This window comes from Mus caroli, chromosome 5, assembly GCF_900094665.2.
Source record: "Mus caroli chromosome 5, CAROLI_EIJ_v1.1, whole genome shotgun sequence".
Classification (NCBI taxonomy): Eukaryota; Metazoa; Chordata; class Mammalia; order Rodentia; family Muridae; genus Mus; species Mus caroli.
Genome location: NC_034574.1, coordinates 82,982,128 through 82,998,946, shown reverse-complemented (window position 1 = coordinate 82,998,946; position 16,819 = coordinate 82,982,128). Strand labels below are relative to the sequence as shown.

General features: G+C 39.1%; 1 protein-coding gene across 5 annotated transcripts in view; it reads left to right on the top strand.

Annotated features, from left to right (window-relative positions):
* The window catches only part of Adamts3 (ADAM metallopeptidase with thrombospondin type 1 motif 3), a 210,718-nt gene that overhangs the window by 91,151 nt on the left and 102,748 nt on the right, over positions 1 to 16,819 (top strand). Inside the window, exon 1 of one of the 5 annotated variants that reach the window (XM_029478042.1) lies at positions 7,375 to 7,429. The exons of the other annotated variants lie outside the window; for them this stretch is intronic. Within the exon in view, the coding sequence (XP_029333902.1) occupies positions 7,397 to 7,429 (33 nt within the window). The 5' untranslated portion in view covers positions 7,375 to 7,396. Of the gene's footprint in view, positions 1 to 7,374; positions 7,430 to 16,819 lie in introns of those variants that run through there. 5 annotated transcript variants of the gene reach the window in all.

Genomic DNA, 16,819 nt, shown 5'->3' with positions numbered 1-16,819 from the left:
TTTACTTTGGATGCTTAGGTGTATTCTGATAATGTCCCATTGGCTTTAAACCAGTCTATTCCTATTGAATATTCTATAATTGAGGCATAGGTAGGAGTTAGGGCAGTTTATGATCTCTGAAGGCAAGGCAGCTGTTTGTGGACATTGGGCTTTTGATCAGTGGATAGATTGATCATGATTTTAATGCCATGATTCTTAAAGTAGAATGCAGAGTGGATGATGTACTCTTAAGGTTTACTTTGGCTTGCTTGGAGATTTTGGCATTCACAGCAGGCCAACTTGAGAGGTGGGCGATCCTGTTTCCACAGGAATCTTTCAGGATCTGTTCCCCTGAATATTGTTTTTGTTATTTCTACTGTTAGCATGCCACAATTGCTAATATTAATGTATACTGAGACATTATATATCACCACCTAATGTTTGGGAGATTAGAGAGGATTCTGTTTGTCTTCTGTTCTGGGTTGCAATGTTGTTAATGACGTTAATAAAGAAGCCACAGGTCTTTACAAAGTTGACCTCATACTAGTATTTCTCTTTCATTGTGACCAGGAAGATTGGTTCATAGTGGACCAGTGTGGATCTTGTGACCTTTGGATCTGTGGATCTTGTGACCTTTGGATCTGGTGATATCATTGACTACACAGCTTCTATGCAGCATCTTCTGCATTAGGCTCTCAACTTAAGCACTTATATAAGAGTCAGTTGTTCAATGAAGGGTGAAAAATAATAAAAAGTGTTCAACCTATACTCTCTCACATATATCCTAGACTAGATTGGAATTTCAGTCCAACGCATCTGTAGATGATAACTTGTCCATGTCACAATGTCTGAAGGTTGGATGTATGATAAAGTCCATGGAAAGAAGCTTGTTCTCTAATCATATTCGTGTTTCATTGAATTGCTGCAGTTTGTTTGTGAATATTTTAGCGAGTTGGGTTGGCAAACCTTTGTTGTAATGGTGGCCTTGGTGGCATAGATGTCATTCATGCTGATTTTTTTTCAAGAGACTAATTTTCTTTTCTGAAAACTTGACTATCCTGATGAGATTTAGTGATAAGTTAGCATTGTTTTATGAAGGTTTTCAACACACTCGTGTTACAGTTTCAAGTCTACTTTATGCCTATATTGAAGAATGTTTCATAATGTGATTAGCCTAGGCAAACTCAATATTGGAGGAATTTCATCCCTTTATTCTATATTATTTAGTATCCTCTAAGTATCATGTACTGCCTTGAAGTACTGCCAATTAGGAGCTACTTTCTTTTGAGAAAGTATAAAAACTAAACTGAGTTTCTATAACTGCCTATAAGTCAAACAGAAAGCATAGAATTTTTCTCTCTGAATTGTCAAATATGCTGGGTTTTTATGTTTAAAAAGAAATTGTTTTGTAAGTACATGTTTGGTGTTTAAAAAAATTAAGAAATTCAATAAATGTAACTGTTACTTTGAAATACAGCTATCTTGACAATTTATGGATTCCAAATTTTAAATGTGTTTGCTTGACAAACTTGATATGTCACCCTCATGATGGATGCATGCTCTTGGACCTTCTGTTTTCACTGTGAGCCACAAAAAATTTAAGTCCCTTAACCACATATATTCATATCTGAATTCAAACAAAGTGGTGACCTGTTTTTCTAGTTGGGATCTGTGGTGGGAACAACTACTCTTCCTGTAGTCCATTTACTGAAAGACCCAGCTTCTCATGGTTTTGTTGGTGGTTTGCTTGTTTAAAAGGGCCCTGTGTGTAGTGCTGACGTGCTCTGTAGTGTTCTTAAATGAGAACATAAACACATTACAGAAGCTTTACCCTGTGTTGATTTGCAGATTTAGGCACGGTCTTCAATATAAACAGTCTTTAAATTGGCATACTTAAACCAAGATCAGATATTGGTGCACGGAAGTTGTGATGTGAGTCATGAGGAACCAAATGTTGTCATTTCCCCAGGAGTGACGGTCTTTGCCTGTGGGGTTTTTTGGGCAACTTATAGAACAAAATTACTGCAAATCATAAATATAGCAATGCATATCTTTTTAAACAATTTGCCTATCTGGATTCACATGAGTTTTCAAACTAAAGTAAATTAGAATTAAAGCTATTTTTCTCTTTGTTGGACATGAGAGATCAGAGTCTTTGCATGGTGGTATGTACCAAGGACCATATTTAGTGTGGCTGCACATGACTGATTTATTTTAGACTTACTTATTATATATCCACTTTCCCTAGTTTTAGAAATGCCTTATTAAGTGGTCATCTTTAAGACACATAATTTTAAATTCCTCGGGAAAATATACCATTTGACCCATATCCTGATGCCAGAAGAAGGTATATATATATATATATATATATATATATATATATATACATGTGTGTGTGTGTGTGTGTGTGTGTATGTATGGTTTTATCGAGACAGGGTTTCTTTGTATCATCCTGGCTGTCCTCGAACTCACTCTGTAGGCCAGGATGGCCTTGAACTCAGAAATCCACCTGCCTCTGCCTCCCAAGTGCTGGGATTAAAGGCGTGCACCACCAAAGTTTATAATAGTAACAGATTTTTATTATAGAACAATCCAATATTTGTGTAATATTTCATCCTCATACAGTAAAAGTATAGGAAAAATGATTTTGGAAGAATAAGGTGTGTGGAACACATTGTCCTATGACATGCAGTAACCAACAGATTAGCTATTTCCAATAGCAAGTACTTTAGTCTCTCATTGCATGTGCTAGAGCCAAGGCTTGCTTTGTAAGAAGGTATACTTGTTTTGACAATTGTGAACTGTCTTTTTATTAGACTACTACAATTTGAGTATAAGTAACAGAACTGATGTTAATTAACATATTACAACAGGATATCATTAAATTGGCCTACATGATATGGGCTGGATAGTCCAACCGTAACTATCTACATGCCTGGCTAAGAATCTGGTGTCTGCTCAGTCTATAAAACTGGACTATTCTGTAGTCCTAACTGAGTAGCCAGAGCTTGATATTTTTAGAGAGTCTTCAGGCCACATTGGAAGGCTGAAGAAGCTGGGATCTAATCATAGTGGAGATGATGCAATCGCAGTGATATAGATGCACTATATAAGCAGCAAGAAACCAAAGTGGGCAAGCAAACAATACTGAATATCCCTTGGATCTAGTTCCCTTCGTTGATTTCAAACCCAAACAAACTAGCAATCAAGATTGATCATCATCATATGTATCAATGTTGTATCACAAAACAAGAATACTAGTAGCAATTTGATATATGAGATGGATGGTACAAAGGGAGAGTATTTAAGTATTTAACGTTGGGTTTTTTGTTTTGTTTTGTTTTGTTTTGTTTTGCATTTATTCTGTATACTTGATAATGGGAAATGGCCTCTGCTGCCGAATCCTGTAACTTGCACGCACAGTGTGGCCCTTGATCAGGAGGTAATAGTAACATCAGGATCAGGTTTGACTAAACTGATTCTGGGCTTGAACTAGTCATTTGTTAGTCCTATAAACAAGTACGGCTTTCATTAAAAGAATAAGAAGTGAGAGTTTTTCAACTTAGGTGTGTGCAGGTCCAGCGTAGACTGGTGTTTGAAGATTATTCTTAAGATTATTATTCCTCTTTCTTAAATTATTCTCATTATTACAAAGTGATTTTCTTAATTAAGCACACAGGGAGTTCTGCCTATAGTACATTATTTTCTTTTGTTATGAACTCAATACTTTGGTTATGTATAAAATCTATGAGGAAAAACTCATCAATTCCATTATTTATCCCTGGTACCATTTGTAGAAAATGATAAATGAGGGCTAAGAAGATGTCCAAGAACACTGCTAGTCTTTATTGGTCGCTTTTAGTACTTAAGTATTACCATTATTAAGTTATTAAAATCAATTAGTTAATATATATTTTTAATCTTAACACATGTGTGTATGTGTGTTTTTGTGTATACATCTCAGTGTACATGTGGACTGTGCACATGAGGTCAACCTCAGATGCCATGACAAGGGTCTCTTTATTATTTGCTGTTGTGAACATCAGACTAGCTGTCTTTATAGCTTCTGAGATTCTCTTGGTCAGCCATGCACCTCAAAGTAAGATTCCTGGGATTACAGATGTGGCCTCCATCCCTGGGATTTCACACTCAGATGTTGACACTTGTGTGTAATGTTTTCTAGAGGAGCAGAACTGATGTAATGACTACACATATTAAAGAGGAGTCATTAAATTGGCTTACATGGTAAATGGTCAACAACCCGTTAGTTTTCATTCCAAGAACAGAATGTGTCAAAAGTTTCAGGTGGAGATGCCCAAGGGTGTACTTAATTCAGTGTGCTGAGCTAGGATGAGACTCAGTTATATTACTTTGGAATTTGTTAGAAATCTCGAATCTCAGAGCTGGGGAGATGGCTCAGGAGGTAAAAGCACTTGTTATAAAAATTCAGAAAACCTGAATGCAAGTTCCCAAATTTCCTAGTGTACCTGTGAGTACAGTGTTGGGGGAGCAGAGGCAGGTGGGTTCTAAGAGCTGACTGGCTAGTCAGAATAGCCAAAACAAAGAGTTCACTATTTAGTGAGAGCCTGTCGCAAATAAATAAGGTGGGAGGTTGTGGAGAAAGATACAGATGTTCCTCTTGAGCTTCAGTGTGTGTGTGTGTGTGTGCTTGTGTGTGTGTGTATGTTTAGCATATATACCACACACCCAGTTTCTTAATTAAGAATAAATATAGACTTAGGCCATGAATCAGAATCTGCACCCAGAAAAGAGCTCCACGTGACTTATTTTTATTTTAACACATTTGAAAACACCCACTGAGACTATATTGACCCCATTGTGTGGGGTTTACCAAAAGGAAAATAGCAAGCTGTGTGAGGAGTTCTTTTGATCCAGAAGGATTTCTTGTTTACAAATGGAACTTTCATACTGTCAAATATATCTACAGCTATTTTACTGTAGTGCTGACTATAGTCTAGCTTGTCCTTTTAGAAGCAATGACTGTGGCTCATTGTTTGCACAGGGACTGTAGATTTCAACCCTAGGCATGGTGGTTACTCATCAGTAGTATCTATGATCAAACATAGTCCCATATCTACATATCTAAAAATATGACAAAGCTCACTTGATATATTATTCCTATACTTGATATATTTAGTATATGCTAATAAAGTTCTACAATGTAATTTTCTTTGGTATGAGCATGAATGTTATTTTAAATAGTTGCTAAAGTAAAATTTGAGATTATTTTGGATTTTAAGTTTTCTTTATATTATTTCATTTGCTAGAATCTGTAAAACATTGTATTTCCCATGACAGCTGTTGATAGACATTTTCCTGTTGCATTAAAATATGATTATTAATATTTTTCTTGTAGCTATTAATATAAGATGCTGAGTCATTCTATAAAGTTAAGCCCCTCAGAAATACACCTAGTATTATATTTTTAGTGGATAAGTATTACATGTTTAATTACAACCTTTACTTGAATTCATAGATTCCATTTATTTATATTTCCTTTGAGTCATCTTCAGATTTGTTTTTAAATCTTCTGGGGTGCCAGGAATGGTATATGAATGGCAGTCACTCTACCACTGAGCTGGATTCCTGGCCCCAAATTCAGGAGAGTATGCATCTAAAATTCATTTTGATTGGCATGTGATTTTTAAGCAGTTTTTCTCAAGCTGTAATCTTCAGACCACCACCGTTTGCAACATGTGAAGTACTGCTTAAAATTGCAGATGTCTGATGGCCAGCACAGCCCTTCTGAATCAGACCCTGGAGTGTGGAACACGGAAACAGCTCTGAGGTTGGGACCTAAATTCTTTGGCATGTTAACATTTGTGACCTACTTTAGGAGTTAATTATATTAGTCATATCGTCATATTTCAGTTATTTATTATGGGAATAAGTGGATCTCAGGATATTGGCAGGGACAGATTTTCAAATTCATGTGTTTCCTAGGAGCTTTGATGCTGGAATATAATTTGAATAACAGAGTAATTGAATTGGAAGCTACTTTTGAGATTACCCAGTCAAATCCTCATGATTTTTCTCAGATTGAGAAACAGCCAAAAGGGGTTTAAATGACTTTAGAAGTCATACTTTTTTCTTTTTAGAAAAGCTGTGAACCAAGCTAAGGCTCCAATATCCTACACACACACACACACACACACACACACACACATGATCTTGCATGTGTGCATACACACACGTGTACTGAGAAATGGGCTCACTGTATAACCTTGGCATGTTTGGAACATGCTATGTAGAACAGGCTGGCCTCAAACTCAGAGATCCACCAGCCTCTGCCTTCTAAGTGCTAGGATGAACTTGTGTGCCACCACACTTGGCTTCCTCTTGTGAGCATTCAATCACAATGAATGTAGTGATTTTCTACCACTACAAACCTTGGTGGCTTGTTGAATTGACTATATTAATAAAATGGGACTTTAACAATCTAAATTAAGGCCTATTTTGGAGACTTTTGTCTCAAAAGAGAGTTAAGCAAAGTGGCTTTTAATGAATAATTCACACATTCTCCATATGAGAGGGGTCATAATTTTCTTTGAGAATCTTATATCTGAAAGGTTGTATTATATATTTATGAAAAATATTTTACTAATGATTTTTAGAACTTTCTGAAATGAATATAACCATAACCTGCAATAGTTTCGTTCTTTTACTTCAGTTCCTTCCACAGTCTTCTTGGTCTTCCTTCACTCCATCTGTCCCTTTGTACAGTCATGACTGGCCCTAGCATGCCCTATGCACATAATTCATTTGGTCACTCAGTTATGAGACTGACTTTTAAATGTCAAAATGTTCTATAAGTTACTGTATGACTTGCTTTTTAACTTTCTCTGTCCTTCCACCAAAATTTAAAGCAATTTTCTGTGCTTTAACATTTTGAGGGAAGTATACACACACACACACACACACACACACATATATATTTCTTAAGTAAACTTAGGTGAGGACTTAGGCATGGAGTTTTCCTGTGCAGCAGAAGCGGCAAGCTCTCTTTAGTAACTCGTGTTTCTCCCTCCTTTGCTATGCTTCCTTTTGCTGCCCTGAATTCTGAGCAGAGCACTGGCTTAGGATTTTTACCACTACAAATACCAGGACTGCCACCTCCTCTACCTCTTCCTTATCCCCCACTTCCTCCTGTTGCTCCCCAAGCCCCATTTCTTATATTACTGTATTTTATAGCTTTAAACTGCAGGTTGGTTATCTTGACATCTCACCGTGTATGCGGTGCTATGGTAGAATCCTGGCTAATTTCTTAGGCTCTCACTTGGCATGGGATGGAGAAGGGCCTCTCAGCTCCTGCCATAGCTGTGAAGTACTGCCTCAGCTGTCTGTGTTTGCCAGCAGCAGAGGCATGGCAAGAGCGGTTGACAAAGAAGGCAGGACGATGGCAGTAGCTCTCACTCTCCCCTCACATCAAGTAAGTTCTTTGTAGGTTTTCAGTTCTATTAGAATGGAAAGTGCTGTTGTGAAATGTGGAGTGGTGGGTGTGAGAGTAGTGTGGGGACATCAAAGCAACCCATCCAAGGCTGCCGGAGTGGGCTCTGCTAGCCCTCCACTGCTCGCTAGAACTCTGATCTGCTGTTTCCAACCTTTCCATTTGTGAGGCTTTGTAACAGCAGCAATAGAAAACAACACAAGGCTCTGTCTGTTCTCAGCCACTTAAATGAATGGTTAGCAGCAGTCACATGGAGTGGAAGTAGAGTGGACGACTGATTTGATAGTGTGGTTTATATGCCTCTCTTTGTGGCTTACAAAGAGGGAAGAGGCCTGTTTGGTGAACGTTGGCCTTTTTCTCCATGGCTACTGAGGTTGTACTTGGGTGTATGCTTTCATGAACATGAATGAAGGCTCCTTTGTCATAGAATGAAGCACTCAATAACACGTTATACATTTTACAATTATTGACCAGTGTAGAGTGTGAATTATTAAGAAGTAAAAAACAAACCAGTATTTGTGGTTACAGACTCGTATTTTCCTAACAATTATGAACAATGATAATTTGTGTCATCAGGAACCCATATATCTTTGAAATATTTAATGAGGCTAAATATTGTTAAGACATTTAATCCTATAACTTATACATTTTAAAAAAAAAATAGCTTTCTCCTTTCAGGTAAAGTAGTGATCTGAGAGTTTCAACTTGAAATACCAGCTCTACAGTTGGTTCAATAAGTAACCATCATGTCAAGTAAGTGAGAATATTCAGTTTAAATACAGTCCCATGATAAGACAATGAAAACAGAAAGGAAAACTACCTACTGTAAGGAACAGAAGCAATCAGAGAGCGAGAGACCACAGAAGCGGGGAGCCGAAGAGGGAATGCATTTAAACAAAGGAAAAGGACACACGCATATACAAAATGCCATAACGAAAGCCATGCTAACTTAAACAAATTTTACAAAGAGAAAAAGTCAAGAAGAACAAGGAAATTATATCTCAGAACAAGTCAGTCCTGTGGGATTTATGGTGAGTTTTCTCACAGGTGATGTTACATATAATGTAGCATTTATAAGGGAAAACCAGTCAGTTTGTCAAGAGGAGGAAATTTTGGCTTACCAATATCTGGATGACCCTCCCCTCCCTGTTCTCACACAGCAAACACTATGACCTGTTGGTACCACTTATTACAGTGAACTTCCTGGGACTTTTAGAATGTCACGTCCTTTCTAGGAGTCAGTTTGTGAATGATGTGGTCGAGTGGAAACAGGCCATGCTGTGTTCAGTGTAACTGGGGTGGGCACAGGCTGGTGGTGGAGACGAGGGAAATGGAGCAGTTACAGAAAGCCCTTCAGCCTTCAGAAGCTCCCTCCAGACTTTCATTGCTTGTGGCGCTGATTTTGATGAGAGTCAGTTGGAGGTTGTACTCCCTAATTAAGAAACTGAACCGGTCACTCTCAAAGTCACTGATCAGCAGACTCCTCATTTTAGCAGTTAATTGTATTGCGGGTTGAGATGGATTCTTTTATTTTTTTCTTTTAAGTCCTGTTCACTCCCTTCATAGAAGGGGTTGTGCAAATACACTTCAATCTTATAAACTTGAAAGGGAATTTCAAGATTTTTAGATGCTGTTAAAATAAAGACAGCATTCTAATATTTGCGCGCTCTCCCCCCCCCTCGTGTATGTGTGTCTGACTGTCTGTCTGTCCATCTGTGTGAGAGTAATTTAAGTGGGGCTCCTGCTTTGGGCTTACAGGCAGCCTTCTAAGCCACACTATTCTTTCTATCCAGCCACATTGTGGTCTTCATTACATCTTCTGTAGAGATTTGGTGATATCATTGAAATACCTCTTGAAATTGAGGAAACCTTAGGAAGTTATCTTTATCAAATAAGTACTGTCCATTGTGCTGATAAAATAGGAACCAGATAAGGTATTTGCCCGTGCACTGACTGCAATAACTGAAGAAGGAGAACAGAGTATATTTAACCCTGGGCTGTGTATTCATATAGCCTTCATGAGCTAAAATGCTGCTGCAGTGCTGTAGTTCTAATGACATCCATGGCAGAACATTGTGTGTGTCTTTTGCACACCTTCCCATGAGCTACTCTAGGCATTCAGATCATGTCAGTACCTTAGGTGACTGTACCCTCATAGTTTACTGCTGTGCCCAATTTGGCCAATTTGGCAGAACTGGTATTTAGTGTCAACAACATCCATATTGTATTTGGGACATGCTTCATGAAATTCCTGGATGAAATTCATAGCTCCAATCCTGTTTTAACAAAACAAAATAACGGCATTCTTGTGGTGTAAGTAAAACAGGACATGAGGTTTTTAGACTATCTGACACAGAATTTCTGAAGAGAGATTAGTAATTTTTGACTGAAATTTAAGAACTCTCTTTGAGGCTGATTTTCATCATAAATCGAGCTAAGTACAAGTTAATCTTTCCTTGGTGACTTGCTTTTATTACTGTGACCTATAAAGAATTGTGTTTTACATTTCTTGTATAACTTTATAGTTTATAAAATAAATTCATAGACATTATCTCATCTGAACCACCCTGTGCTCCACACCCTCCATTCACATAATAACCGAGTGAGGGAACTATCTGATCTAGTGTATTAGAGCTGGTGTCAGGTACGGCCGTGAGGACCCCACCCAGTGAGAGAGGCATGTGGCCCTACCCTAGTGATGGCTGTTTCTATCCTAGGCAGCTCGCTGACTCAAGGCTGGACTTTTGGCACTTTGTGAAGTGAGTGACACAGCTGGAAGAGATGCCCAGATGTGAAGGGGATATCGGGCTTCTTAGCATCCATGATACTGTTATCCCCTCCAAAGGGCTGTCAAGGAACCTCTGTTAGAATTCAAACAAAATGAACCTTTCATTATTTAATACTAGATCAGATGATGCTAGTTTTAAAAGTGTTTAATTTATAAAACTAGCTTGAGAAACGTGGCAAATATTTTGTTTTGTTGTATGGGATTGAAATGGCACAATGGAGCTCTTTGGGGGAAGGGCAATTTCTAAAATCTTATTATATAAATAGCATTAATGGCAAATTAAACTGTTTGTCTGAGTAGAGTCCCTCAGGAGCATATGTAACCTTGTGTGTGGCATTTCAAAAACATCTAGGTTTATAACTTTCAAGTTGTACATTTCTGGCAGGATTATGAGTATTATTAACACCTAGAATGTCATCCATGGTCTAGGTTTTTAGAAATGTTACACACATTGCATTTTACCCTTGGATGTCATAAGTATATCTTATACAAAGGGAACCCGGGAGCTGACAGGAGTGTGAGCTAATTAATGTTAAGGCATGACAACCCATGGCCTTTGAGCTTCCAAAAGTGTTTTTGAGTGCTTCACTATGTAAATAACTATGTTCGTACATAAAAAGGTCTTCAGTGCTTAATGATCAGCATTGATGTTTTGTTTTTTTTTTTCTCAGTTAAGTATGCATGGGCAAGTTTTATTTTCCCTGAAAATACAGGGCACCTTTTAAATAATCCCTCCAGTTTTTGTGTCACCACCAAAGGAGAAACATCAATATAGTGTGGTGGAAAGATGTGCATCAGAACCCACCTACAATAGCTAAGAATATTCTAGACCTTAAAATACACGCTGTTTTACCACCCGCTGTCTCTGTAGCTCCTTGTAATGTGTTTCCAGCCCCTACCACTCTAGTTAAACACCACAGTCTGTCCAGGTTGCTTCTCACTGGCTTCATTCTTTGCACACTGCAGGTCCTTCCTTGGGAACCCGGACTCTACTCTCATGGTTTCCTCCTCTGCCTCTTGCCAGTCCTTTAGCCTTTTTCCCCCATGACGTTTGGTTCTTTTTGTGTTAATGTTTTCTCCCTCTATTCCTAAATATAAGCTGTAAGCCAGCCTTTGTTCTGCTTCCCTGGGATGGAGTAAAATGGTAAATGTTGCAAAGTTTGTGTAGAGTTGGAACTTGGTGTTCCAAAGGCTCACAGAGAGCCATCTAGAGACTTCTAGATGACCAGTGGGGAAAAGGAGTGGCGAGCCACCTGGGCGTCAGGGATTTTTCTTCATGCCAATTTAAGGTCCTTTGAGAATTTTGTAAGTGGTTTTTTTTTTTTTCTATTGACCTTAAATGTATTTGCAGACTTTCCTCGTTCAGTTTTTCAACATATTTATTTACTGTACGTGGCAAGATATATCTGAAATCCAGTGTGGATATGCTTATATTTCTGAAAATCACTCACAAATTCCTCCATTAAATGTTAGCAATTACACTTAGTACTTAAGGAGAACACAGATAAAACAACTTTCCCTACCTTTAGCCTTTTCAAATCCTTTTGCCTCCACTGTTCATGTGTTGAGATTTCAGGTAGGTAGGTATTCCTGTCCCCAGCTCGCTTTTCTGCTTCTGTCAATAAATGAATTTCTTAGTCATGCAACTTCAAGATTTAGGATTAATCTAACATCATACCTTATTCTTCTTTTTGTTTCTTGTCATTTTTTTTTTCGTTATAAAGATACTAATGGATGAGATAGTTTGAGCTAAGCACCCTGTGGGGGCATGTGGGACACAGAGTGAACAAAGCAGACCGAAAGGAACTAAAGGAACTCTGGGCTAGCAAGCAATGTAAAGGAGAGTAGCAAAATGTAGGACCAAGACTCTCAACAGACAGCAAATATAATGAGTGCTTGATTATGTCGAATGTCCAGACTATACAGTGGAGCAGGAAAGAGATGCTGGCTGCTGTGTGAAGAGCAGATGGGAAGCTAGAACATGCTGACCTGAGAGGACATACTCCAGAACTTAAAAGGGATGGAATTCTAGAGGGGGATGATTCAAAGGACAGAGCTAGTACCAGGGCGTTAAAGAGAGATTGTGCCCACCTGTGGTGTTTGGGGATTGGCAGGGAGCCTTTGAGGTCAGAGTGGAACCCCTAGGACAGAGTAAGAAGATAGAGCCTGTGACAAGACAGAGTCATAAACATTCAAGGGACAAGATCAAAGAAGGAAGTTGAAGGAGCTGTGGCTATCAGTCTGAGTGAGAAGAAGAGATGCATCAGCTCTGATACATTTTCCTGTGCCTCCAGCATACCAATGCCTCCAGCATTCTCCCATCTTTTGAAAATTACCATAAACTTATAAAAATTCTATATCCCCTGTATTGATTAATCCTGCTTTCCAACATGACAGGAAATTGGGGAAGAGCACCTCTGGGTGTCTGATGGCATTTTCTAAGGCAGTTGGATTATGAGGGCTTTAGCTAAGTGAATTCCTTAATCCATGGGTGATTTTAAAGTCTGGATAGATCACTGGCAGATGGCAGAACTATGGCAGGTAGTGTCTCCTGGGTGGAAGAAGGTAGCAGGGATTGTCCCTGGAGGCTATGCCATACTCTATCCACTTGCGGTTGCTCTGCCCTTGTTCTTCTTCACCACATACTCCCACCACCACGATTACCCACCTAAGCATGCAGGGATAACGATTATGGACTGAAACCTCCAAATATCTCCCCTGTGAAGTGAAGTTATTCTTGTGTGCATTTGGCCTCCAGCACACAGCTGTAACTATGATTTATGCCTTTATCTCTAGAGTTTATTTATATAGTTGTTCATTATAAAAACTGAATGCAAAATGTGTGCCAGATGTTGTGCCAGTGCTTAAGGATTAAAAGTCTAATTAAGATAGACACGGCTGCCTTGGGATCGGACAAACTTGCAGAGGAGAAAGGATAATAAATAGTCACAAGCCTATAAGCACATCCGTGATGGCTTGTAATAAGAGCCATAAGAGAGAAAAACAGCAGAGGTAACATATTGCCATGAGTCAGAAGGTGGAGCGCCAAGTTTCTGTGGAGTGAAGGTATACGAAAATCACTTTTAAAGAGCTAACACTTTTTTTTTTTTTGATGAAACAAAGACTATTCAAAGGCAACGGCTTTTGAAGAGTAGCAGCCTTTCCCCTTTGACCACAGTAAGACGGTTCCTTGAGAGTCGTAGACAGAGCAAGACTTCAGGACTGTGGAAGTGAGTGTCAAGTGCAAGAGGAAGCAATGGAAAAGTAGGCAAAGAAGTGACAGTAGTTCATTTGAGGTTGCCACCTTTGTCTGCTCATCAAGCTCTGTCTATGCTCCCTGGGCACAGAGCCAGGTGACATTTTCTGGCTCATTTTTGCCGTTGGCTGAGATCCGTGTAACTCTATCCTGTGTAGTAGTGCTGCACCGATGAACAGTGGGACTCAGGCAAGCTCCTGGCAAGGTTTTCCACTGCTCATTGGGCAGACTAACAGAGTGTCAGAGTCAGTGTCAATCTAGACCCTAGCATGACTTTCTGTGACACATACCCCTTCCGAAAGGCAGGAACTGCCATAAGGAAACACCTGGTATTTTGAGCCCTTTCATGGTCAGGCCATTTGTAGTCTATCGTCATTTGTCCAAAAGAATGTGATTATTTTAGAGAGAGCACCTTTGCCCTCTGTGCTACTTGAAATTGAGATGCTGTGAATAATGTACCATGGTAATATGCTAAGGTGAGTCTACAGAAGTACGTATTAGATAATTTAGATTTAAAAGTCATCAGTCTGTGATATTATCTGGAGAAGCAATCTTCCAGGAAACTGCATGATCTTCTGGCTTGTTGAAACTTTCTGCCTCCTCTTCCATGGAAACCTTGATGTAGGTGTGTTTTGTAGGTGTGTCCATTGGAATTGAGCTCCCCAGAGCTGCATTTTGTTTGGTGTGGCTTTCTATAATTGTTTTAGTCTGTTGCAAAGACAAGTCTTCTTGATGAGGGATGAGGACTATATATATATGTATGTATGTAACAACAAGAAAAGTGAAGACCGTTCACTTGAAAAAGAGTATGAGTGGATTTGTAGGGAGGAAAGGGAAGGGGGAATGCTGGAATTATATTATGATCTCAAAAATAAAGGAAACTAAAGAATAGCCCTTGACTTTATTTTGTTGTGTTCAGTGAGGTCATGAAAGGGGCAGTGTCCCAATGTGATTTCACGCTCATCAACCATGCTGCTGGACTTTTGGTAACCAGCTTCTTGAATCTCTTTAGGCGTGTATGCTTTGCTTTGCTAGATTGAATCTAGAGGGTAGATGAGGCATGTCTTTGGCAATTTATTTTCTGTGTTTTTTTTTAAAACAGTACTTTAGGATAATGTTTCCTTTAAATTAATGGAAGTTCAGACTCACATTTCCTGCACGTCCACATTAGAGATCATGTGTGCGAGCATTTCCCCTCTATTGCGCTGCTATAGCAAATCTCTGAGCCTCAGTCTTTATAAAGGAACAGCATTTATTTAGTTCATGATGCTGGTGGCGAGAATCTAATCCAAAGAACAGGATCTTCGTGCTTGGCAAGGTCCCCCACGTTTCACCACATTGTGGGAAAGCAGAAGGGAAAACAGCTGAATGCAGAAGGCATCAAGCACATGGTGCCTCACTTGGAAACACACCACTCTCTCCAGAACCAACTTGCTTCTTCCACGAGGACTACGTTGATCTCTGCGGGAGTCACTTCTGAAGGTGCTGTGGTCAACACAGCTGGCTTCTGCTAGGCTTTACCTCTTAAATCCAATCACCTGCCAATATTATATGTCATGAAACTTCTGGCTCAAAGGTCTATGTAAAATCAAATCAAAGGTCTACAATCAGATCAAAGCTAAGCCTCAGATCCCGCCTCTTGCCTTGCCACTGATACTATCCCAAGCTTGCTTAAATGTACCTTGTTTCCTAAGGGAGATGTTCAGTTTGAAGTTTGAGTTTTACCTGCACTTTACTGGGGAAAAGTAGTATCGTGGTGCCTGGTATTTAAATGTTCACCTATAATATATAGAGAAATGTCTTAAAGAAGCAAATGGGATAATTCTTGTCGTTGTCTTCCTTCTTACTTTCAAGTGGCTTAGTAGACACTGCCCAGTGCTCACAGTCCTTACCTGCTTTCTTCAATCACAGACTTACCTTTGTGAATCATTGGGATCTTTGAACAATCTCAAGGGGGGTAATTTCTGTAATGTAAATGAACTAACTACAGAAGTGATAGTGAAGGTAGACTCTTCCTCTCTACCAATGAACTGCAGTGAACATGAAGATACTTGGTTGTTGATGGTACTGAGAATAAATAAGTGTGCAGTGCTCCATAGGACACTTGCACAAGCCCCCCCTGTCAGGCTCAGGAAACATCCCAGAAGAGAGGGTCAGAAGGAGTATAAAGTCCAGACAACATGGAGAAGCAGTGTAACATGCTGTCTCCAAGGCATTTACAGTCAATGCTATCTTGGTCTCTTAGCAGCTATGGCAACTTGCAGTAGCTCTGTGTAACACTGAGCCTACTGACCTTAAATCATCAACTGAGAGGGGCTCCCTCATCCCTACTCCTCCCTTCTGAACTATCAGTTACTAGTGGGGTCTGGCAGAAGCACAGCCATGTCTTTTCAGTTGTGCACCTAGTGAGTAGGCCACCAGTCTTCAAAGGATACACAAATGATGCTGGTTAAACTCTGTGGGCCTCAAAAGAAAGAAAAGAAAAAGAAAAAGAAAAAGAGATACAAGAATGTAGGATTTATAAAGAGGGGGCAGGCAAATTAGGTAAGAGGGAGACTAGAGAAGGTAAGATTTTAATTGCTGTTGTTTTGAGACTGGATCTCTCTGTATAGCCCTGGCTGTCCTTGAACTCACTATGTAGACCAGAATGGCAAACTTGGCAAAAATCTGTCAGCCTTTGCCTCAGTGCTGGAACTAAAGCCATCTACAACTACCATGTGCAGCTAGGTAAGGAGTTTTGTAATCAGCATGCCCTCTGTACATGTCTGGAATTATTTTTTTAAAAAGTAAGTAAAAAATAAACCACAAGATTTGGTGATTTAATGGCTTAGAAGAAAATCAAAGACTAAAAAAGGCAAACAATGAAATTTCAACTCATAAATGTTGTGTGTGTATGTGTATTTATAAATGTATGTGTTGTACATATGTATATACATGTATATATGTGCATATATACATATGTATATACATATATATGATATATATATATACACACACACACAGAGTACAATAGATTAATGTTATGTAAGATTAGCTAGTTAACAATACTTTCTGCTGTTAATGACAACTGAACATTTAACAATGAATATGTGTGAGTTCTCCAGGCTAACAAATATTGGAAGTAGGGGATTTCCTCCAAAGCCAGTTAATGATAGAGATGGGGTGTGGTCCACAACTCACATCTCTCACACAGTAATGCCCATGTAGTAGATGAAAATGAGTTGCAGAATTGATATAGCAGGCGTCATAAAGGATCCACATGTCATCAGGGAAAATCAGGGAATTTTCTGAGTTCCTGTGTAGTAGAAGATTCTCTTTGGTGAGAAAT